The sequence below is a fragment of the Saccopteryx bilineata genome, chromosome 1, assembly GCF_036850765.1.
Source record: "Saccopteryx bilineata isolate mSacBil1 chromosome 1, mSacBil1_pri_phased_curated, whole genome shotgun sequence".
Lineage (NCBI taxonomy): Eukaryota > Metazoa > Chordata > Mammalia > Chiroptera > Emballonuridae > Saccopteryx > Saccopteryx bilineata.
Window position 1 is genome coordinate 158,134,199 of NC_089490.1, and position 22,033 is coordinate 158,156,231.

Genomic DNA, 22,033 nt, shown 5'->3' on the forward strand with positions numbered 1-22,033 from the left:
CTGTTGAGGCTGGGACGCTAAACGTGGACTCTTCTCTCACTGTCTGGGAAGCCCCCCCCCCAAAGAAGTCTCAGAGGTTGCTGGTTCAATCCCTGGTCAGGGCACATACAGGAACAGCTCGATGTTCCTGTCTCTCTGTCACTTTCTCCCTGCCCCCCCCCCTCAAAAAACAAAAAAACAAAAACAAAAAGTCTGGTTTTCAAGTTCATAGGCTCAGCAATGCCACCAAAGACCCATCCTAAGTTCACCATCCACAGACTAGCAGGCCTTGTGGCCACAAGATAGCTGCCTGACCTCTAGACATTATAGATAGTCTCAAAAATAACCAAGAAAAAGAGACAGGCTTCTCCCTTGTATTTCCTTTCACGTGAGAGGAAGCCATCTTTGGAAGCCCCTTGCAGCTTCCCCTCAGGTCTCATTCCTAAATCGATCGTGGGAAGGGGACAGAACCACTGGTGAGCTATGACCATCAGCATTGCCCTCTCGATTTGAGCACAAATGGGGCATCTTATCGAGAATATAGGTTGGAGTCAGGTCTTCTCCACCACTGAGTCATACTCGTGATCTAACCATTCATTCAACAGCTCTTCCTGAGAGCCTTCTGTGGGGGGTGCCATTTTAGGCGCCAAGGCATCAGAATGAGACACTTTCAGGCCCTGATCTGGGGAGGCGACTTTCTACAAAGCAGAGTAGAAAATAAATAAGTCAACACATCATTATTTTAGGTGATATCAGATGCCACAGAGAAATAAAACAAAATGTTGAGATGCAAAGAGACCCAGGATTGGGGCTGCCTTCCTGATAGCTGGCCTGGGATGCGTGTGGCAGAGGGCTGCAGGCAGAAGGACAAATAAGCGTAAAGGCCCAGAGGAGGTGGGGGGGGCAGGAAGACAGAGTGACAGGAGAGGACAAATGAGGGGCTGAGGTTGGAGGAGTGGGCGTGTCCCACCCAGGACCTCCTGGAGGGACCAGGGGAAGAGTTTCAGCAGTACACAGGTGATGGGCATCTGTAGAGTGGAATGTGGGTGCTGAGAATGTGGGCGGGCCATTCTCCTGTTGCCTGGTGACCACAGACACATTGGGTGTGTTGGCAACAAAACTGAAGGGCTAGGGGTGGGCCCCATTCATGGGGGACAAGCGGCAAAGTTTGGTCTACAACCACCATTCCTCGGATGCCGAGGGCAGGTCAGAAAGGGAGCAGCGTGATGACACTCTAAGCCTCCAGAACACTGTGTTTGAGAACCTAGGGCCCAAGGACCCCAAATACCAGGACCTAGATGATGGAGAGCAAAGTATTGAAGATCAAGAAGAGGAAATCCCCCCCGAGGAGGTACCTGAGGAAGAATTCAAGGATGCCCAGGACCCAGGAGAGGCCCTCCCAGAGTTGGAGAGGGTTCTGAAGAAAGAAGAGGAGGAGGATGTGCCTGAGATAAGGTGGGCATGGGGGTGGGGCCTATATAGGCTGGGGTGGGGCTCAGGCCCTGGAGACAGAGCATCCCCTGTGCCTCTGTGGTCTCCATGTCACTGCTGGTGTGGATCTTCCTGGGGTCCATGCAGTCATTCTAGGGTGGGTAGCAGCCTCGTAGCCCCTAAGGCAAAGTCAGCAAATATGTTCTTGTCCCCGGTAGCGGGTAACTTAAAGTGAAAAACTCTACGAAAGCACCAATTTTGGAGTTGGACAGAGTTCAGATGCCAGAATTGAGAGATCTTAGAGAGAGAAAGAAATGGAGAAAATCTCTTAGTTCAGAAGCTGCAACCATTCCAACCACTACAAATTGCCAGAAATGTTAAAGACACCTGGGAGAACAGGTTCTGGGTGAACTGAGAATTGGTGAGTGGAGCATCTGTGGGAGTGATTTTTGGTGATTGGTGGTATCCTGGGAAGAGCCAGGTGCCCTCTCACCTTTGGACTTAGTGTGTGCAGCCCTTCCTCCCTCCCTGGGCCATGTCTGGACTCTTCTGGACTGTGACTGTCCAGTCAGAAAGGAGCCCTCCTTTTTCAGCAGAGGCGGATTAAGGTCGGTTGAGGCCCTGGGTGCAGAAGAAAATATTAGACCCCTTAAAAAAAAGAGAGAGAGCCTGACCAGGTGGTGGTGCAGTGGGTAAAGCATTGGACTGGGATGTGGAGGACCCAGGTTCGAGACCCCGAGGTCTCCAGCTTGAGCGTGGGCTCGTCTAGTTTGAGCAAAGCTCACCAGCTTGGACCCAAGGTCGCTGACTCAAGCAATGGGTTGCTCAGTCTGCTGAAGGCCCACGGTCAAGGCACATATGAGAAAGCAATCAATGAACAACTAAGGTGTCACAACAAAAAAACCAATAATTGATGCTTCTCATCTCTCCGTTCCTGTCTGTCTGTCCCTATCTATCCCTCTCTCTGACTCTCTCTGTCTCTGTAAAATAAATAAATAAACAAAAAATTTAAAAAGAGAGAGAGGGAAAATAAAAATACATGTTAACCATATTTTAAAATAAATAAAAAATATTATGTATTATCAATATTAAAATTGCACATATGAAACCAACATGGTGTCATTAGAAAAAAGTGTAAAGTTGGGGTTTTGTGGGGCCCTTCAGAAGTCAGGGCCCAAGGCGCGCGCCTGGTGTGCCCACCATAAATCCGTCTCTGCCCTTCGGCTGCCCTCTTCATGCCTCCACTGCAGAGGGGGTTTGCTCACACTACCTGTGCTATAATGGGCCATGCTGTAGAGGAAACTATGCAGGGCAGTGACAGCGGCCCAGGCAGAGCGTTTGAGCCCATGGCCACAGGACGTGAGAAGGCCCTGTTGGGGCCTCTCTATAGTTCAGTCCCCTTGGGGGCCTGGACACACGTGAGATGAGAAAACATCTTATGTAATAACTGTGACCATCTAGTGAGGTGGGGGTGGTTCTCTATTCCATTTCACAGAAGAGAGACAGGGCCACCTGGCCAGGGTATACACTGGCTGTTGGTGAAGCAAAGATTGCATTACACATCTTTTGATGTCAAAATTCACCCCCAGAGAGGTCCCTTCAGAGGGTGAGGAGATTCAGTGGGGTTGTAAAGCTGGCATCTCCAGCCTCACCATCCAACTCTCCCAAAGCCGGCTGTCCATCGACCAGAGGTTCCCTGGCACCTCTGTGGTAAAAAAGAGGAAGAAGAAGAGGAGACTTAGTGAGCTGGCAAAACCCAAGACCAACCGGCAAGTCTTGAAAGACAGGTGAGGGGTATGGGAAATCCTAATGTAGGCAGGGGTAGGGGTCTGCAAGGAGGAGAGTAGCCCCCGGGGGGTCCCATCTGTCACTCACACAGTTGGGGTGAAAAGCCAGGGTGCCAATGGTGGGGACTTGGGGGGGTGGCCAGTGGTGGCCACTGGGTGCCGGCCCAGGAGTGTGAGGCCCTTGAGCAAGTGGAAGCAGCAGAGCAAGGTAGGGGCTGGGCTGTCTCATCGCAGGATGGGGTGCTGCTGTAAGGGCTATACCTGGATCTCCCCACGCATGAAGAACTTGCAGTTCTGTGTCTACTGGTAAGTCCCAGGGTGTCTCCTCTGTCTGCCTTCTGCCCATGTTGGGGGGAAGAGGCAGGACCCAGGGCCTTTTCCTTAGCTATGCCTTCTTCCCCAGGTCCCCACTTCTTTGAACATCAGCCTTGCTCAAAACAAGCTGTATCTTCCCATGCCTCTAAGACTTCTCCCCATGTCCCTCTTAGAGCTGCCCCTCTCTTGCAACTCCACATTCTCTCCTTCCTTTCCGCTGGCTGCTCCTCCCCGTCTTCCTCCAGCCACCGTGCCTCTCTATCTACCTGCCTTACAGTCTGCATATGCATCTGTGTTTATGGTGTGCCGTGAGTTCTGTTTCAGAGCAGGGCACAGGAAGCCTCTGCCCCAGCTTCCCTCACCCTGAGCCTGGGTACATTCCAGGCCATCCGTGTACTGGACAGAGAGGTTTCTAGAAGACACCACCCTCACTGTCACGATTCCTGGTAGGTTGAATCCATCCACTGCCTCCAGTTTTCTGTTAGCGGCTGCCTGGCTCTTGGGTTGACCAGACTCTTGGGTTATACCATGGCTTCTGGTCGCTCTGTCTGACATGTTTGTTTTGGCCTCCTGGAGCTAGGTCTCCCCCATCTTACCTTTACCTGTGCTCCACTCCAACTGGGGAGATCTCAGGGACTCTCCCAGCCTTAACCCTCCTGGGAGTTCCCATGGCTCCTCCCCTGTCCTCCATCTCCCAGGAGTGTCTGTCCCCCACAGTGTTCTGGGTGTTCATCTCTGAACTCTATCCCTGGAGGAGCTAGAGCCGCTGGAGGCTGGTCCTGGGGGTGAGAGGTGTGCAGCAAATCCTCCAGGGCAAATCCCAGTTTGCACCACAGCCAAAGTGGGGGTTAGTATTAATTTTTTAGAGAGCATTTTTTAAAAGCTTTTCTTCCCTCTTTCAATGGTTTTTACCCTTTTTGAGAGCAATGGATCCCTTCAAATAAAGCATTTCAAGAAAGCCATTATTGGAGAGAAGTGAAGGGCAGATTCTCTCTTGGGGTTTAGAAACTTCCCCACAGTGCACACCAAACCCCTGGAAACCCTAGGCCTATACAAACTTCAGACCAAAATCCACTTTCCCAACTGGGGAGTTGTTGGAACACAGCACTGTTAAGGAACTGACGGGCCTGAGCTCCTGTTCCAGCCCTGCCACTCCTGTCCTGTGTCCTCAAGTAAGGGACTTCGGGCTGATGTACTGTACTCAGAATGGGGAGAGCAAAAGTCATTCCTCTGTGAGGTGTCTGGTGCTGAGTTTTCTGGGCCCATAGTTCCACATATCATGCCTCTTGCTCTAGCCATAGAAAGCCAAATTTAGTAGGAAGAAAACTCCTGGAGGGGGGAAGGTTTCAAGTTGGGGCTGTTTCCCATTTGTGTAGCAATGTCCCGCCGACTGGAGGAACTGGCTCGACCTAAAAGGTTCTACTTGGAGTATTACAACAACAATAGGTAAGGGGAGGAGGGTTGGGCAGGCACTCTGAGAGCAGAGTTGGGCAAAAAGCCTTTCCTTTCCTTTGACAGAGTAGAGTATGGGGAAGATTCAGGTCCTGGGACTAGATAACCCAAAGCCAAACTGGATGCCTGCAGGCAGGCACTTGACACCTGGGACCTCAGTTCTACCCTGCAGAACAGGTGGTAGCTAAGAGCACACACTAAAGGTACTTAGCACAGTGCCTACCAGAGTATGTGCTCACTAATGTTACTTACTGCCATCATGGATTTTGTTGGCTCTGAAAAGCTAGTCATTGTAAGACATTATTATTTTATGTACAACCAGTGACACGATTCTTTGTTATCACTTAGAATTTTCATGCTTGTCAAAGGTAATCTTTAGAGTTATTTTGACACAAATTTTGATTACTTATCTTAATGAATTTACAGAAAGGATAATACAACTGAACTAAATTAGCTAAAGTGTCTTTGAATGTTTTGAATAATTTTTAAAAACAGTTTAAAAATTTTTAATTACAGTTGACATGCATTATTATATTAGTTTCAATGCAGTGATTGGACATTACATAACTAGATGATCATCCTGATAAATTTCACACCCATTTGATACCATACATACTTATTAGAATATTATTGACTGAATTCCCTATGCTGCACTTTACATCCCTGTGACTGTTCTGTAACAATCAATTTGTACTCCTCAATCCCTTCCCCTTTTTCATCCAACCCCCCAGCCCCCCTCCCATCTGGTGACCACCAAAATGTTTTCTGTATGTATGTTTCTGTTTTGTTTGTTCATTTTTCTTAGATTCAATTGTTGATCTATATGTATTTATTGCCATTTTATTGTTCATATTTTTAAAAATCTTTTTTCTTCTTCTTCTTAAAGAAGACCTTTTAATATTTCATCTAATACTGGTTTGGTGGCGATACACTACTTTAGTTTTTTTTCTTGTCTGGGGAGCTCTTTGTATGTTTTTCGATTCTAAATGATAGCTTTGCTGGGTAGAGTAATCTTGTTGTAGGTCCTTGCTTTTCATCACTTTAAATAGTTTTTGCCAATCCCTTCTGACCTGACAAATTTCTGTTGGGGAAATCAGCTGACAGCTTTATGGGAGCTCCCTTGTTGGTAACTAACTGCTTTTCTCTTGCTGCTTTTAAAATTTTCTCTTTGGCCTGACCTGTGGTGGCGCAGTGGATAATGCGTCGACCTGGAAATGCTGAGGTCACCGGTTCAAAACCCTGGGCTTGCCTGGTCAAGGCACATATGGGAGTTGATGCTTCCAGCTCCTCCCCCCTTCTCTCTCTCTGTCTCTCTCTCTCTCTCCCTCTCTCTCTCCTCTCTAAAAATGAATAAAGAAAAAAAATTTTCTCTTTGGGCCCTGCCTGATGGCTCAATGATAGAGCATCAGCCTGGCATATGCACATCCTGGGATCTATTCCTGGTCAGGACACACAGGAGAAGCTACCATTTGCTTATCTCTGCCTTATTTGCCTCTTCTCCTCCTATAGCCAGTGGCTCCATTGGTTCGAGCATTGATCCTGGGTGCTGAGGACAGCTCTGTTAGTCGGAGCACATCAGCCTCAGGTGCTAAAAATAGCTTGGTTGATTCGAGCATCGGTCCTAGACAGGGGTTGCCAGGTAGATCCCGGTCAGGGCACATATGAGCGTCTATCCCACTATCTCCCTTCCTCTCATTTAAAAAAATAAAACATTCTTTCTTTGCCTTTAATCTTTTACATTTTAATTATAATGTGTCTTGGTTTGCGTCTCTTTGGGATCATCTTGTTTGGGACTCTCTGTGCTTCCCGGACTTGTATGTCTATTTTAGGAAAGTTTTCTGTCATTATTTTTTCTTTTCTATACTATCTTCATTTTGGGGGATTCTTTTTGCTGTTCTGACTGGGTGTTTTTTGCTTCCTTATATTCCAAATCATTTATTTGATTCTCGGCTTCTTTTATCTACTCTACTGTTGATTCCCTGTAAATTATTCTTTTTTTAAAAAACTAATGGTTTTTTTTAAAAGACTTTATTTATTCATTTTAGAGAGGAGAGAGAGAGAGAGAGAGAGAAGGGAGGAGTAGGAAGCTTCAACTCCCATATGTGCCTTGACCAGGCAAGCCGGGGGTTTTGAACTGGCAACCTCAGTGTTTCAGGTCGACGCTTTATCCACTGCGCCACCACAGGTCAGGCTGTAAATTATTCTTCATTTTAGTCAGTGTATCTTTCATTACTGACTGGTCCTTTTTTTTTTTTTTTTTTTTTTTGCATTTTTCCGAAGCTGAAAACGGGGAGGCACTCAGACAGACTCCTGCATGCACCCGACCGGGATCCACCCGGCATGCTCACCAGGGGGCGATGCTCTGCCCATCTGGGGCGTTGCTCTGTTGCAACCAGAGCCATTCTAGCGCCTGAGGCAGAAGCCACAGAGCCATCCTCAGCGCCCGGGCCATCTTTGCTCCAATGGAGCCTCAGCTGCAGGAGGGGAAGAGATAGACAGAGAGGAAGGAGAGGGGGAGGGGTGGAGAAGCAGATGGGCGCCTCTCCTGTGTGCCCTGGCCGGGAATCGAACCCGAGACTCCTGCACGCCAGGCTGACGCTCTACCACTGAGCCAACTGGCCAGGGCCGACTGGTCCTTTTATATGCTATTGAGGTTCTCACTAAGGTTGTTGAGCATTCTTATAACCAGTGTTTTGAACTCTGCATCTAATAGCTTGCTTGTCTTCATTTTATTTAGTTCTTTCTCTGTTTTGTTCTGTTCTTTCATTTAGAACATGTTTCTTTGTCTCCTCATTTTGGCAGCCTCCTTTTTTGTTTCTATGTTTTAGGTAGAGATGCTATGCTTGTTAAAGTGAACCAACTAGTAGTAGGTGTTTTGTAGGATCCAGCGGCACAGCCTCCCTGATCACCCAAGCCTGATCACCAAGCTGCTGTGAGCTGTGTACACTTTCCTTTTGTAGTTGAGCTTTCTTTTTAAATTTTATTTATTTATTTATTTTTGTGACAGAGACAGAGAGAGGGACAGATAGGGACAGAGACAAGAAGGGAGAGAGATGAGAAGCATAAATTCTTCATTGCAGCTCCTTAGTTGTTCATTGATTGCTTTCTTCATATGTGTCTTGATGGGGGCAGGGGGCTAAAGCAGAGCGAGTGACCCCTTGCTCAAGCCAGCAGCCTTGGGCTTCAAACCAGCAACCTTTGGGCTTAAGCTAGCAACCATGGGGTCACGTATATGATCCCATGCTCAAGTCAGCAACCCCACACTCAAGCTGGTGAGCCTGCGCTCAAGCTGGCGACCTCGGGGCTTCAAACCTGGGTCCTCTGCATCCTAGTCTGATGTTTTATCCACTGCGCCACCACCTGGTCAGGCTGTAGTTGAGCTTTGATTGCTGTTGGCATGTCAATGGGGGGGGACTTACCCCAGGCTTCTCAGCTGTAGAGACTGGCCATGACCACTGACCTCTGATCCTCGACCACTGTGGAGGATCAGCTGTGCAGGGGCCCACCCCACAGACCAGGACTTACTTCAGCAGGGCTCTGGTGCCTGCTGAGTCTGCCCCTTGAGTGTGTTCCTGTGGGGTGGTTAGGTGGTGCTTTGACATGGTCTAAAGCAGGGGTCTCAAACTCGCGGCCCGCCAAACAATTTTGTGCGGCCCGCAGACTAATCCACGAAGTTCAAAATATTTTGGATAAAATTAAGTAAGCCCGTGGATTAGTCTGCGGGCCGCACAAAATTGTTCGGCGGGCCACATGTGGCCCGTGGGCCGCGAGTTTGAGACCCCTGGTCTAAAGCTATCCACCAGGTGTTCTGGCCCTGAGGCCTCCTGGGAAGTGCAGGCCAAGGTCAACTGCCACCTGTGTTCTGCTCAGGGCCACCCAGCATGAACTGCAAAGCCATCTGCAGATGGCTGCTACTTGTGCTGGGCTTGGAGGGACCCAGGCAAGGCCAATCTGTGAACCAGGGCTGGCTGCTGCTAGTGCTGGGCCTGGGGCCACTTAGTAAATATTATGGGGCTCACTGAGGCTAGATACTGCTTGTTTGAGAGATTTTAGGAAAATATATATGAAGCATGAGCCAAGACAGGCCATTTGTATGGAAAAGCCACTGAAAATAGCTTGTATGGGTCCAAAGTTAGGTAGAGCAGGGCCTCAGGGAATCACCAGGGCAGGGTGGGGTGGGGTGGGGTGGGGTAGGGTCAGGGGGAACAGTGTGAACCAGGTTGATGGAATCTCAGCTATGGTACCTGCCTGCTGGCTCTCTGGGGCAAGGACTCATCAAAGAAACAATGGCCTCTGTCAGTACTTCTCTCTGGGAGAAAGCTGCCACCATCTCTTGCTCAGATGATGGACAAATCAGTTTCTTCCCGTATGTCCCTGGTGACTTTCAAGCTGCTGCCCCTGTGCTGGATCCCAAAGGGAGTGAGTTCCAGTAAGTTCTGTACAGGGGCCCTTTAAGAGGAACTGCCTGTGACTCCAGCAGCCCTTTGTCTCCCTCAACCTCAATCCCCACTGGTTTTTACAGCCAGAAGTTATGGGGACTTCTCTTCCTGGCACTGGAACCCTGGGCTTGGGGGTCCTGGTGTGGGGCTGGGACCTGTCACTCCTCAGGAGGGACCTCTGCAGCCAGTATATCCCTTCCAATTTTCACCTGCCACATGTGGGTATGGGACTAGCTCCTTCCATGTTTCCATCTCACCTACCAGTCTCGCTGTGGCTCCTTCTTTAATACCCTAGCTGTAAGACTTCCATTCAGCCAGATTTCAAGTGGTTCTGAATGATGGTTGTTCTGTAGTTTAGTTGTAATTCTGATGTGATTGTGGGAGGAGTACTGTGTTTACTTATGCCACCATCTTGATCAGTAGTCTGACTTAGACAAGCTGACATGTTTCACACATTGTTTTATTTTATTAAAAAAATATATATGTTGATTGATTTTTCAGAGAGAAGAATGGAGGGAGGGAGAGAGAGAGAGAGAGAGATTGATTTGTTGTTCCACTTATTTACACATTCATTGGTTGATTGTTTTTACACATTTATTGGTTGATTCTTGTATATGCCCTGACTGGGGATTGAATTTGCAACTTTGGTGTGTTGGGATGATGCTCCAACTAACTGAACTATCTGGCCAGGGGCAACACACTGTTTTTTCTTTTTCTTTTTCTTTTTTTTTTTTTTCTGAAGCTGGAAACGGGAACAGTCAGACAGACTCGCATGCACCCAACCAGGATCCATCCGGCACGCCCACCAGGGGGCGATGCTCTGCCCACCAGGGGGCGATGCTCTGCCCCTCCAGGGCATTGCTCTGTCGCGACTAGAGCCACTCTAGCGCCTGGGGCAGAGGCCAAGGAGCCATCCCCAGCACCTGGGCCATCTTTGCTCCAATGGAGCCTCGGCTGCGGGAGGGGAAGAGAGAGACAGAGAGGAAGGAGAGGGGGAGGGGTGGAGAAGCAGATGGGCGCTTCCCCTGTGTGCCCTAGCCGGGAATCGAACCCGGGACTTCTGCACGCCAGGCCGACGCTCTACCACTGAGCCAACCGGCCAGGGCCAACACACTGTTTTTAAACCTATTTTTATGAAAATAACTTTTCATTTTAATGCTGGATCATAGCATAAACGGAAGATAATTTAAAGTGCAATTAAACCTGCCATCTGTAGAACCAAGTATGCATATAACTTGACTTGGGTTATTTCAGTGAGAACAGCTACATCCACACACAGGCCAGTATAACTGATGTCCAGCATGCAACATTTATAAGTGCATCCTGACCTCAGAAATGTGAAAATATGAAGTCTGCCTTAGATCAATGAAACATGGCTTCATTTCTAGAGCAGAGGCATAGCTGAGACCTGTTGTTGTTGTTTTTGTTGTTGTTTTTTGTTTTTAACTGTAATATATTTTATAGGAATCTTTATGTTCTGGAATTCCTATGCATCTCACACTTCATGATTTTTTTTTATTGATTTAAGTTTATTGTGTTTACATAGATTCAAGTGTGCCACCGAATACATCCTCCTGCATCCCTGAATTCCCCTCAACATCCTTCTTGCCCTCTCTCCCTAAGACCCTCCCTGCTTTCCTCCAGGATTTGTTCTTCTGCTCTCTATAACGTTTTATGTATATATAATTTCACCAAGCTCTTTCCCTTCTCTGATCCTATCCTTTCATCCCCTTTCCCTCTGTCCACTTTCCCATTGGTCCCTTTGATCCCTCCTCTGCCTCTATTCTGTTCCTCAGTTCACATTGTTCATTGGATTCCTCATATGAGTGAGGTCATATGATATTTTTATTTCTTGCCTGGCTTATGTCACTTAACATAATAGTTTCCAGGTCCATCCATGTTGTTGCAAAAGGTAGTATTTCCTTCTTTTTCATGGCCCCATAGTATTCCATGTGTATATGTACTACAGCTTTTTAATCCACTCATCCCCTGAGGGACACTTGGGCTGTATCCAGATCTTCATTATTGTAAAGAATGCTGCCATAAACATGGGGGTGCATTTCTTCTTTTGAATCAGTGATTTGGTGTTCTTAGTATATATTCCTAAAAGTGGGATGGCTGGGTCCAAAGGCAGTTCCATTTTTAATTTTTTGAGGAATTTCCATACCATTTCCCACAGTGGTTGCACCAGTCTGCATTCCCACCAGCAGTGCAGGAGGGTTCCCTTTTCTCCACATCCTCACCAGCACTTATTATGTTTTGTTTTGTGTCATTCTGACTGATGTGAGGTGATATCTTACTGTGGTTTTAATTTGCATTTCTCTAATGACTAGTGATGTTAAACATTTTTTTTTTTTGCCTATTGGCCATCTGAATGTCCTCTTTGAAATGTCTATTCATTTCTTTTGCTCATTTTTTTTTTGTTTCTTTCACATTTTTATTTTATGTACAAAGAGACAGCATTCTGTGGTAAGGTAGATGTCTTGAATCACCCATTCATGGAAGGTCACTTAGTCCAACTTAATGAAGCCTATGTCCTTGGCGTACTGACGGAAACACTGGCGGCACATGTTGAGGCCGTATTTCCGGATCAGACCCTGCCGGTTTGAGCAGACGCGGCACGAACGAGAACCCTGGCCGAATTTTCTCGGATGGCTCCAGTAGAGCTGCTGGTGACCCATCTTGCTCCCTCTGAAGCAACGAGGCAAAAGGAAGCTCTTTTGCCCATTTTTAATTCGATTATGTTCCTTGATTTCTCTTATCAATGTTTTATAATTTTCTGAGTACAAGTCTTTAACCTCCTTGGTTAAATTTACAGCTAGGTACTTTCTTTGTTGTTGTTGCAGTAGTGAAGGGGATTGTTTTCTTAATTTCTCTTTCGGACAGTTCATTGTTGGTGTATAAAAATGCCACTGGTTTTTGAATATTAATTTTATATCCTGCCACCTTGCTGAATTCATTTATTAGGTCCAGTAGTTTTTTGACCGAGACTTTAGGGTTTTCATATCATCAGCAAATAATGATAGTTTTACTTCTTCTTTTTCAATTTGGATGCATTTCTAAAATCTTAAACCTAATTCCTCTTTACTAGATTCCCCGTACCCCCCTTGTTCTGTTTACAACAGGACTGTTAACATATCTTACATCATTGGTTTGGTTGTAATAAATTCCTTGAGGTTTTTTTTTTTGTGTATGGGAAGCTTTTTATTTCTCCTTCTATTTTAAATGATAGCCTTGTTGGATAAAGAAGTCTTGGTTGTAGAATCTTGTTCTGCATTAATTTGAATATTTCTTGCCATTCCCTTCTCACTTTAAGTGTTTTTGTTGAGAAGTCAGATGTCATCCTTTTGGGGTCTCTTTTGTAGGTGACTGACTGCTTTTCTCTTGCAGCTTTTAGTATTCTTTCTTTATTTCTTAGCTTTAGTTTTTTAATTATGATGTGTCTTCGTTTAGGTTTATTTGGGTTCCTTTTTAATGGGATTCTCTGTGCTTCTTGAACTTGTGTGACTTTTTCCTGCATCAATTTCGGGACATTTTCAGCTATGATTTCTTCAATCAGGTTCTCTATCCCTTGTTCTTTCTCTTCTCCTTCAGGAACCCCTATGATGCAGATGTTGTTTCTCTTCCTATTGTCACAGAGCTCTCTTAGAGTTTTCTCAGACATTTTGACCCTCTTTTTCTTTTGCTGTTCTGCTTCTGTGCTTTTGCTTATCTTGTCCTCTAAATCGCTGATTTGATCCTCTTTTTCATCCCGCCTGCTTTTCATTTCTTGTAGTGTAGTCTTCATTTCTGATATTGTGTTTATCATTTCTGTCTGATTCTTTTTTATGATTTCAATATCCTTTTTGATGCCAGATATCTCATTGTTTAGGTGCTCATGTTGTCTATATATGGTTGCTCTAAGATCCTTGAGCATTCTCACAATCATTATTCTAAACTCTGCATCCAGCATCTTAGTTATTTCCATTTCATTCAATTCTTTTTCTGGGGATTTCTCTTGTTGATTCATTTGAATTGCACTTCTCTGTCTTCCCATTTTGTCTAGATATAGACTGCTCCTTCAAATATGTTGTTTGTGTAGCTGAGTATAGGGTTGGTGTTGTCTGACTCCAACTTTTAGTTGTGTAATTTCTAAACCTTCCTGGGATGGCTTTAGCTGTTTGTAATTTGCTGTGGACTACTCGTCTGCTGCTACTGCTCTTTTTGCTGTTTGTGACAACGTTTTCTATGCCTTAGCTGGGTCAGGTGTGAGGAGCCTTTCCTTAAGATACCACTCTAACTATGGTTGTTAGGTCTTGAGCTGATGCTCTCTGTATCTGGCTGCTGGATGTACTGGCCCTGGACCTCCCAGGCCGGAAACTGGAGAAGACCAGTGGGAGTCACTGCTTTTGACTGGCCCTCAGCAACCTTCTTGGAGCTACAGGCGATCCAGAATCATCTTCTCCTCATCTGACACCCGATCCTCCAAGTCGGCCATCCTGGGCTGCTCTCGTTCTTGTTGTTTTTTTGTTTGTTTGTTTTTGGGTTTTTTTTTTGCATTCTCTTGAAGCTGGAAACGGGGAGGCAGTCAGACAGACTCCTGCATGCGCCCGACCGGGATCCACCCGGCACGCCCACCAGGGGGCGATGCTCTGCCCATCCAGGGTGTTGCTCTGTCATGACCAGAGCCACTCTAGCACCTGGGGCAGAGGCCAAGGAACCATCCCCAGCGCCCGGGCCATCTTTTGCTCCAATGGAGCCTTGGCTGCGGGAGGGGAAGAGAGAGACAGAGAGGAAGGAGAGGGGGAGGGGTGGAGAAGCAGATGGGCGCCTCTCCTGTGTGCCCTGGCCGGGAATCGAACCCAGGACTTCCACACTCCAGGCCAACACTCTACCACTGAGCCAACCGGCCAGGGCCTCGTTCTTGTTGTTTTTTAATTTTTGTGAGAGAGGGGAGGCAGAGATACAGACTTCCTGCATACGCCCCACTGAGATGCACTGGGAAAGCCCACAAGGGGGCGATGCTCTGCCCATCTGGGGCCATTGCTCTGTTGCTCCGCAACCAAGTTATTTTTTTAGTGCCTGCAGTGGAGGCCATAGAGTCATCTTCAGTGTCCTATGCCAACTTGCTCCAATTGAGCCATGGCTGCAGGAGGGGAAGAGAGAGAGAGAGAGAGAGAGAAAGAGAGAGAGAGAGAGAGAAAGAAAGATGGGGAAGGGAGGAGTGGAGAAGCAGATGATCGCTTCTCCTGTATGCCCTGATCTGGAATTGAAGCTGGGACATCCACGTGTCAGGCTGATGATCTACCACTGAGCCAGCTGGCCAGGGCAGCTGAGACCTGATTTTTTTTTTGAGACCTGATTTTATGTGTGGCTCAGCATGCTTTCTGTGACAACTGCTGGACAAACAATAATATCCCTTGGGTTCAAATCTAGACCCCAACCTTGATAATAGGGGTGTGGGAAGATGGCCCCGATGGTGATGACCTCAGGACAGCGTAGCTCCAACCTTGAGAACACAGGGACTCCTGTTAGGGATTCTTTTATGAATCCTTCTTGGAGGTGTTTTCCAAACTCTCCACTTTCCCAGGTTCTCCTTTAACCCAAGAATCAGAGAGGAGCTGAGAAAGCAATCTCTCTCTCTCTCTCTCTCTCTCTCTCTCTCTCTCACACACACACACACACACACACCTGTGGCTGAGCTAGTGTCTCAAATGTGGATGTCCCCTAGGACCATGCCCATTCTGCCCATTCGTCAGTCTGCCTTGGAATACCAAGCATCTAGACACCTGAGGGAACTGGCCACCCCGAGGGTCCGGAATAACATTTGGAGCATAAACATGTCTGAGGTAGGTGCCTTGCTCTCTCGGGAACCCCACCTCTATGGTCAGGGCACTGCCTACCCTCAGTGGTCTAGGATCAGGGGCTTAGACAGACAAGCGGAAATAGACTCCAGAGCAATAGGCAAGTGACTTTGGCCAGCTGACTTATTTTCATCATTTTATACTTTATTACATACACATTCCCATAAACCATAATCATTGTGTTTTTAATATACACATATGGCATCATCTTGCTTTTTTACTTCAATATTTTATTCTAGAGCACTTCATGCTGACTTATATAGAAGCATTTTAACTGCTATCTCCCATTCTATCCTATGAATATACTACAGTTAGTTTACTCAGTCCCTTATTGATGGACAACTAGGTTGTTTCCATCTGCAGTGAATAACACTGTGCTCAAATCCTTGTTCCCACTCTGGGCATTTATCTATATAGTGCTTATCAAGTGTGCATGTGCTCAGCACACCTGAGATGGACAAATTGCTCTCCCAAACCCTTATACTAATTTACCCTCCCTCCAGTAATGCCTGAGGATGTCTCTCCTTCCACATTTTTGCCAGGGCTTGACAATGTCAGAATGTTTTTTATTTTTGTCATATTTGTTTGCATGTAGTGATTTTTTTTTGTATTTTTCTGAAGTTGGAAATGGGGAGGCAGTCAGACAGACTCCCGCATGCGCCTGACCGGGATCCACCCGGCATGCCCACCAGGGGGCGATGCTCTGCCCATCTGGGGCATAGGCCACAGAGCCATCCTCAGCGCCCAGGTCATCTTTGCTCCAATGGAGCCTTGGCTGTGGGAGGGGAAGAGAGAGACCGAGAGGAAGGAGAGGGGAGGGGTGGAGAAGCAGATGGGCGCTTCTCCTGTGTGCTCTGGCCGGGAATTGAACCCAGGACTCCTGCATGCCAGGCCAACGCTCTACCATTGAGCCAACCGGCCAGGGCCTATTTTGTTGTTGTTGTTGTTGTTTTTTACAGAGACAGAGAGAGAGAGTCAGAGAGAGGGATAGACAGACAGGAATGGAGAGAGATGAGAAGCATCAATCATTAGTTTTTTGTTGCAACACCTTAGTTGTTCATTGATTGCTTTCTCATATGTGCCTTGACCGTGGGCCTTCAGCAGACCGAGTAACCCCTTGCTGGAGCCAGCGACCTTGGGTCCAAGCTGGTGAGCTTTACTCAAACCAGATGAGCCTGTGCTCAAGCTGGCGTCCTCGAGGTCTCGAACCTCGGTCCTCCGCATCCCAGTCCAACACTCTATCCACTGTGCCACCGCCAGGTCAGGCATATTTTGTTGTTTTAATTTACATTTCTCTGGTCAACAAAGATTATTGACCATTTAGGTTTATTGTCTTCTATGTTTATATGCCTATACCCCTATGGATTTTTTGAGTCATTGATTTCGAGGAGTTTTTTACATATGATAGCTACTAAGTCTTTTGCTGAACACATTGCAAACTAACTTCTCTGCAGTCATCTGCCTCTTGGTGTTGCTTATGGGGTCTTTTTGATTCTGAGGCCTCTGAAAAATTATGGACTGTTTTATTCTTTCCTCTCTCATTCTGTTTCTAGGTGTCCCGGGTGTCCAGGGCAGCCCAGATGGCCATCCCTAGTTCAAGGATCCTCCAGTTGGCAAAGCCCAGGACTCCCGCCACCCTGTTGGAAGAATGGGACCCTGTGCCAAAACCCAAGCCACACGTGTTAGACTATAATCGGCTCCTTCAACTGGCCAGTAAGTAGGTCCTTGTGTCTGTGCCTACTAGATGTGGGCAGGGATGCGAAACAGAAGACTTGGACTTTAGGCCTGCTTCTGTCAGATTGTGCCTACTTCTTCTTTCATCTCCTCTCTTAGCCACAGACCAGTTGTCAGATTCCTGTGGACAAGTCATACTGTGCAGGCTCCCTGGGGAAGAGAGTCAGAAGTTAGAGGAGACAATGGTCCTGAAACTGAATGTTATCTGAGTGGGTCTCCTAGCAGAAAAAAGTGTGTAGAAGAGAAGGTGGGGGGAAGGGTCAGGGACAAAGGAGCTAAGAAGTGAAAGGCAGCTTTGAAATGATGTTGGCCTGATTCTCTTCTGTCCTTTAAAACAAATGAAATACCTGGTACCCCCATGACAACAGTAATGTGTATTAACTCTAGAGAATTGGGAAAATGCAGGGGAGCCTAAAGAAGGAAAGAATCCCATCCAAAGATAATGCAGTTTGATATGTTTCCTTCTGGTATAACATGGGGTTACATACAGAGCCACAAATGCATGCAGCTCTGTGTGCCCATGAGTGCGCATGCTCCAAGTGCTCTCCCTGCCAGTTCCCTCCCATCACACCCCACATCCCATGCACTAAGAACTCCTGTGACTTGGCTTTCTGAGCACATCAGGAACCTGCCCATAGCTCCACTGTCCCCGCTTATGTAACCCTCATCCATTCCTGGACCAGAGCAGTCACCTCCTTTCTTGTCCCTGTTGCCACCCTTGCTCATTTCCCATGAGGCAGCCATAGAGGTCTTGTTGAATTTAAGTTGGACTCTACTCTTCCTTGCTCATGACTCTCCCAGGGCTCCTGTCTCACTCTGTGTGGCCCATAGGTCCTTGTGAACTCTTCTTCCCTCCCCTCCCCCTACCTGGTTCCTCTCCCGCTGCCTGGAATACTGTCCACAGACACCTGCACGGCTCACTCCTCTGCCACCTGTGGGCAGAGCTCCACTCTGTCTTTCATTGATGTCCCTCTGATCACCTTGTTTAATCCATAAGCTGTGCCCACCTCTGGACACCTGTGTGAACCTTGGCTTCCCTCTGTGCTCTTTCTGTAGCACCTGTTGCAGTCTAACATATATATTTACAATATATTTATGTGTCTGTTTATCTATTGTCTGTTGTATGTCAGGCCTGAGATGTCAGAGCCTTTGGAGGTCCTGTGTGTCCCCTGCTCCTGGCACATAATCACTAGAGAGCACAGTTGGCCTTTCCAGATTCCTCTGCTTCTGCTCTATCATTTCCCCAGTTTGCTAGTTTCTGTGTTCTTGGTTTTTGATTTGGAGCAGCATTTTATATAACATGATCACTAATCATTTGTTGAGCAAATTGCAAAATAATTTCTCCCCAGTCCATCTTTTTCTTTTAACTTTGTTTATAGGATCATTTTTTTTGTTTAATCATTCATTTATCCATTTCCTTAATACTCATTAAATGATTGGTTAAATGAATGAAAACATGAGTATACATGCATTGCTGCATTTGACCATTCTTTTTCTCTCTCACACATACCTGGAATATATACAACTTGTACATATTCATCCATGTTTCAGATGTACCTGTAAATACACATCTATGTGTTTACAATGATGTCAGTTTGTGCTTTTCAATAGCAAACTGCCACCCACTAATGGTATGACCAGCATTTAAGAAAGTGAAATGACAGCAAATGAAGAGCATGAACTATGTGGGTGAGTTCACGTTTCTCTGTATGTCCACATGTGTGCTGTGTGGCAGTGGACTCAGTCAAAAGAGTTTAAAAGCCCGATATTACAACAGTGACAATACTCCAGAATTCTCATAGAAGAGTTCAGAGAAGGCTGGGTTCTGGACATGATCTTCCCAGTCCCCAAGGGGCCACTGAGGCCCAACATCTTGGCCCCCTTCCCTTTGGAAGGAATGCTTATCTGCTCAGCAAAGCTGTGGTACAGCTTCAGTGGCCCTGCCCAGCAGTGGGCTTGTGTGGGCTTGTGGCTGCCTCGTGGAAGGAACCCCACTCTCTTTCATCAAGGGCCCCTCCACTGAGCCAGGGCCTGTCTGTTGAGAAGGGCAGGGGGATGGCCTTTTTCATTTGTACAGAGGATCAAAACAAAAGGGTTTAGAAAGGAGGCTGTAGTACCCCTCAAAGCCAAGGAACCTGAAGTTCCCAGACACTTAAGGCTAAGGCAGTGACTAGTGGTGATCACCTCCCTTCTTGTCTCTAAGCAGGCCATGCATGCACTGCAGCTCACTGTAAAAGAGGGGGTGGCAGAGAGATGGCGAGGAAGTAGCCCAGCTTAGGCACATGTCTCTTCTCCTGATAGCTGTCTGCCCAGGACAGCAGCCACTGGCCACATGTGGCTTCTTCAATTAAAATCAATCAGCTGATCTAAATAAATTAATTGATTTAATTAACATGAAATAGAAGAAAACTACAGCCATATCAGGCTCTGCCATGTGTGGCTGATAGGAGCCATGTTGCCAGCACTGCTGAGAGGGCCCGGCTGAAGCTGCAGTCATGTTGGACAGTGAGGGTGGAAGCCCAGAAGAATGAGGTGGGAGGCTGAGTCCTGAAAGGGCCTGTGCACCCAGGGAGCTGCCCCTCAGTTCACCCAGCAGGCCTGCAGCACCGGCCAAGGGGAGATGCCTCCTGCAGCCATTGCTTGCTGCCATGCCCCGCTGTGACATCAGAGGAGGCAGGAGAGAGTGTGAAAAGGCCTTCTGAGACTCCACCTAACTCTGGCCACCAGGACACTTTTGGCTGGCCCCTCTGAGAAACCCTGTCTGGGATGTGGCCATTTGAAATATTTTTTTTCTTTACAATTCATTCTTTTAAAGTGTACAATTCATTATAACTCCATAAAAAATAAAGTGTACAATTCAATGCTTTTTAGTACACTCATAGAGTTGTACACCTATCACCACAAATTTTAGAATATTATAACTCTAAAGAGAAAGTCACAGCCTGAGCAGGCGGTGGCACAGTGGATAGAGTGTCAGACTGTGATGCCGAGGACCCAGGTTCGAGACCCCAAGGTTTCCAGCTTGAGCGCAGGCTCATCTGGTTTGAGCAAAAGCTCACCAGCGTGGTCCCAAGGTCGCTGGCTCGAGTAAGGGGTTACTCGGTCTGCTGAACGCCCACGGTCAAGGCACATATGAGAAAGCAATCAATGAACAACTAAGATGTCACAATGCGCAACAAAAAACTAATGATTGATGCTTCTCATCTCTCTTCGTTCCTGTCTGTCTCTGTCTATCCCTCTCTCTGACTCTCTGTCTCTGTTAAAAAAAAAAAAAAGGCTCACCAGCTTGAGCCCAAGGTTGCTGGCTTGAGCAAGGGATCACTAGGTCTGTTGTAGCCCCCAGTCAAGGCACATATGAGAAAGCAATCAATGAACAACTAAGGAGCCGCAACAAAGAATTGATGTTTCTCATCTCTCCCTTCCTGTCTGTCCCTATCTGTCCCTCTCTCTGTCTCTCTCTCTCTCTCTCTCTCACACACACACACACACACAAAAAGAGAAAGTCACAGTCACCCTGACCATTAGCAGTCACTCGCAACCTGTCCTCAGCAACCCTGGTACCTACTAACTCACTTCCTGTCTTTATGGGTTTGTCTGTTCTAGGCATTTCATATGGATGGAATGACATACTATGTGGCCTTTGTGTCTGGTTTCTCTTACTGAGCATCATGTGTTCAAGGTTCAACCATGTTGTAGTCTGTGTCAGCGCTTCACTCTTTTTCATGGCTGAGTAATATTCCAGTGCATGGATGGGACATATGTTTCTCCATTCCTTCATCTCTGGAGAGGCCATTCAACTTGGGAATTTTGACTTAGCAGGTTGATCTCCATAGGGGGAGTGGCTATACACCCAAAGCTCTTGTGCCTGATGCTGTCACTCTCTCCTGTGCCTTTAGTGCCCAAGGCCCAGTCAGAGAAGTGTGTTCCTAACCGAGATCCACGCTGGGAGGTGCTGAATGTCACCAAGAAGGCAGTGGCCAGTCCCCGGATCATCTCCTTGGCCAAGCCCAAAGTGCGCAAGGACCTCAATGAGGACTACAACCCTTACTACATCTCCCCGGCTTCCCTGGTGGCTCGGGCATCCCCTCGCCTGTATGAGCTTGCCACCCCCAAAAGCATCACCAAAAAAGTGTGAGTGACCCAGGCCTGGCCTCTGAAGCTCTATTCCCAGTAAACACCCAAGTGCATCCTAACCTTGTGTGTGGCTGTCTTTGAGAATTTTGCCTGGAGGAGGGAAGGCAACCTGTAAAGCCAAAAGGAGAAGAAGAGGAAAATAATAACATTTATGTTCATATCCACCTGTGATTTGTAGAGCACTTTATTTCCCAAATCACTTTCCCCTGCCGTCTTGAGTTTCTCCGATGTCACACTTCAGCCTTCCACAACTTCACATTTTTCTGCCTGAATCTCCTCTGTCCAGACTTCCTTATCCAACTATGTTCTAGGTGTCCACAGCACCTCAGACTCAGTGTCATCTCCATAGTAAAACTAGACCCTGCTGTGGCCTCCCCTCTCTTGGCTGGTCTAAGAGGAGCACCTTGTCACCATGACCCAGGCAGTATTCTGCAGGCTGACAGCTGGAAAAGAAATGGGGCTCTTGAGTCCCACACCTCCCCAATTCCACTCTTTCCGATCTCAGTAGGAACCACTGTCCACTCATTTGTGCAAGTCAGAAACGTGGGAGCTGACCTTCATGCCCTTTCCACCTTTCCTCCATCAGGAATTTTTGTGGGGTTTACCTTCCCAGCTCTCTCCACTTCTCTGCTTCCTGCCACCTCTTGAGTCCCACTGGACAACTCTGCCTACCCACAGCCTCTGGTCTCCCAGCTTCCTCATGCTTTCTATAACCCTTCCTGATGCTCAGGATACTTGTCTGAAATTTAAAATGTAGCAAACCCCTGTTAGCACTGTCCAGTTCAAACTCTCCCTCAGTGCCTACCAGAGGTTCAGTGCAAACGATCTATAAATATTATTGAATTAATGAATTCAGAACCAAATGGCGGTGGGTTTGAATCCACCTCTCTAGCTGCCCATTCTGAACTCCAGCTCCCTG

The 22,033-nt window shown here is 47.1% G+C and overlaps 2 protein-coding genes across 3 annotated transcripts; one reads left to right on the forward strand and one right to left on the reverse strand.

Annotated features, from left to right (window-relative positions):
- The first annotated feature begins 1,126 nt into the window (after positions 1 to 1,126).
- On the forward strand, positions 1,127 to 21,119 carry SPMAP2 (sperm microtubule associated protein 2). 2 transcript variants are annotated; one of them, XM_066253405.1, is made up of 9 exons: positions 1,127 to 1,434; positions 3,081 to 3,197; positions 3,432 to 3,503; positions 3,897 to 3,958; positions 4,889 to 4,958; positions 15,114 to 15,231; positions 16,800 to 16,959; positions 20,877 to 21,023; positions 21,058 to 21,119. In XM_066253405.1, exons 1-9 carry the CDS (start codon positions 1,127 to 1,129, stop codon positions 21,117 to 21,119), a joined length of 1,116 nt encoding a protein of 371 aa, XP_066109502.1. The 2 variants fall into 2 exon arrangements, with proteins under 2 accessions (XP_066109502.1, XP_066109503.1); XM_066253406.1 differs by lacking the exon at positions 3,432 to 3,503.
- On the reverse strand, positions 11,816 to 12,127 carry LOC136320219 (small ribosomal subunit protein uS14-like). Its single transcript, XM_066253404.1, has one exon. It carries the CDS (start codon positions 12,082 to 12,084, stop codon positions 11,914 to 11,916), a length of 171 nt encoding a protein of 56 aa, XP_066109501.1. The 5' UTR covers positions 12,085 to 12,127; the 3' UTR covers positions 11,816 to 11,913.
- Positions 21,120 to 22,033: the final 914 nt, after the last annotated feature.

Coding starts and splice junctions, on each gene's coding strand:
- LOC136320219 (XM_066253404.1), bottom strand. CDS start 12,084: ATGGGTCACCAGCAGCTCTACTGGAGCCATCCGAGAAAATTCGGCCAG.
- SPMAP2 (XM_066253405.1), top strand. CDS start 1,127: ATGGGGGACAAGCGGCAAAGTTTGGTCTACAACCACCATTCCTCGGAT. Junction 1,435..3,080: donor GAGGATGTGCCTGAGATAAG/GTGGGCATGGGG, acceptor ACTCTCCCAAAG/CCGGCTGTCCATCGACCAGA. Junction 15,232..16,799: donor GGAGCATAAACATGTCTGAG/GTAGGTGCCTTG, acceptor TTCTGTTTCTAG/GTGTCCCGGGTGTCCAGGGC.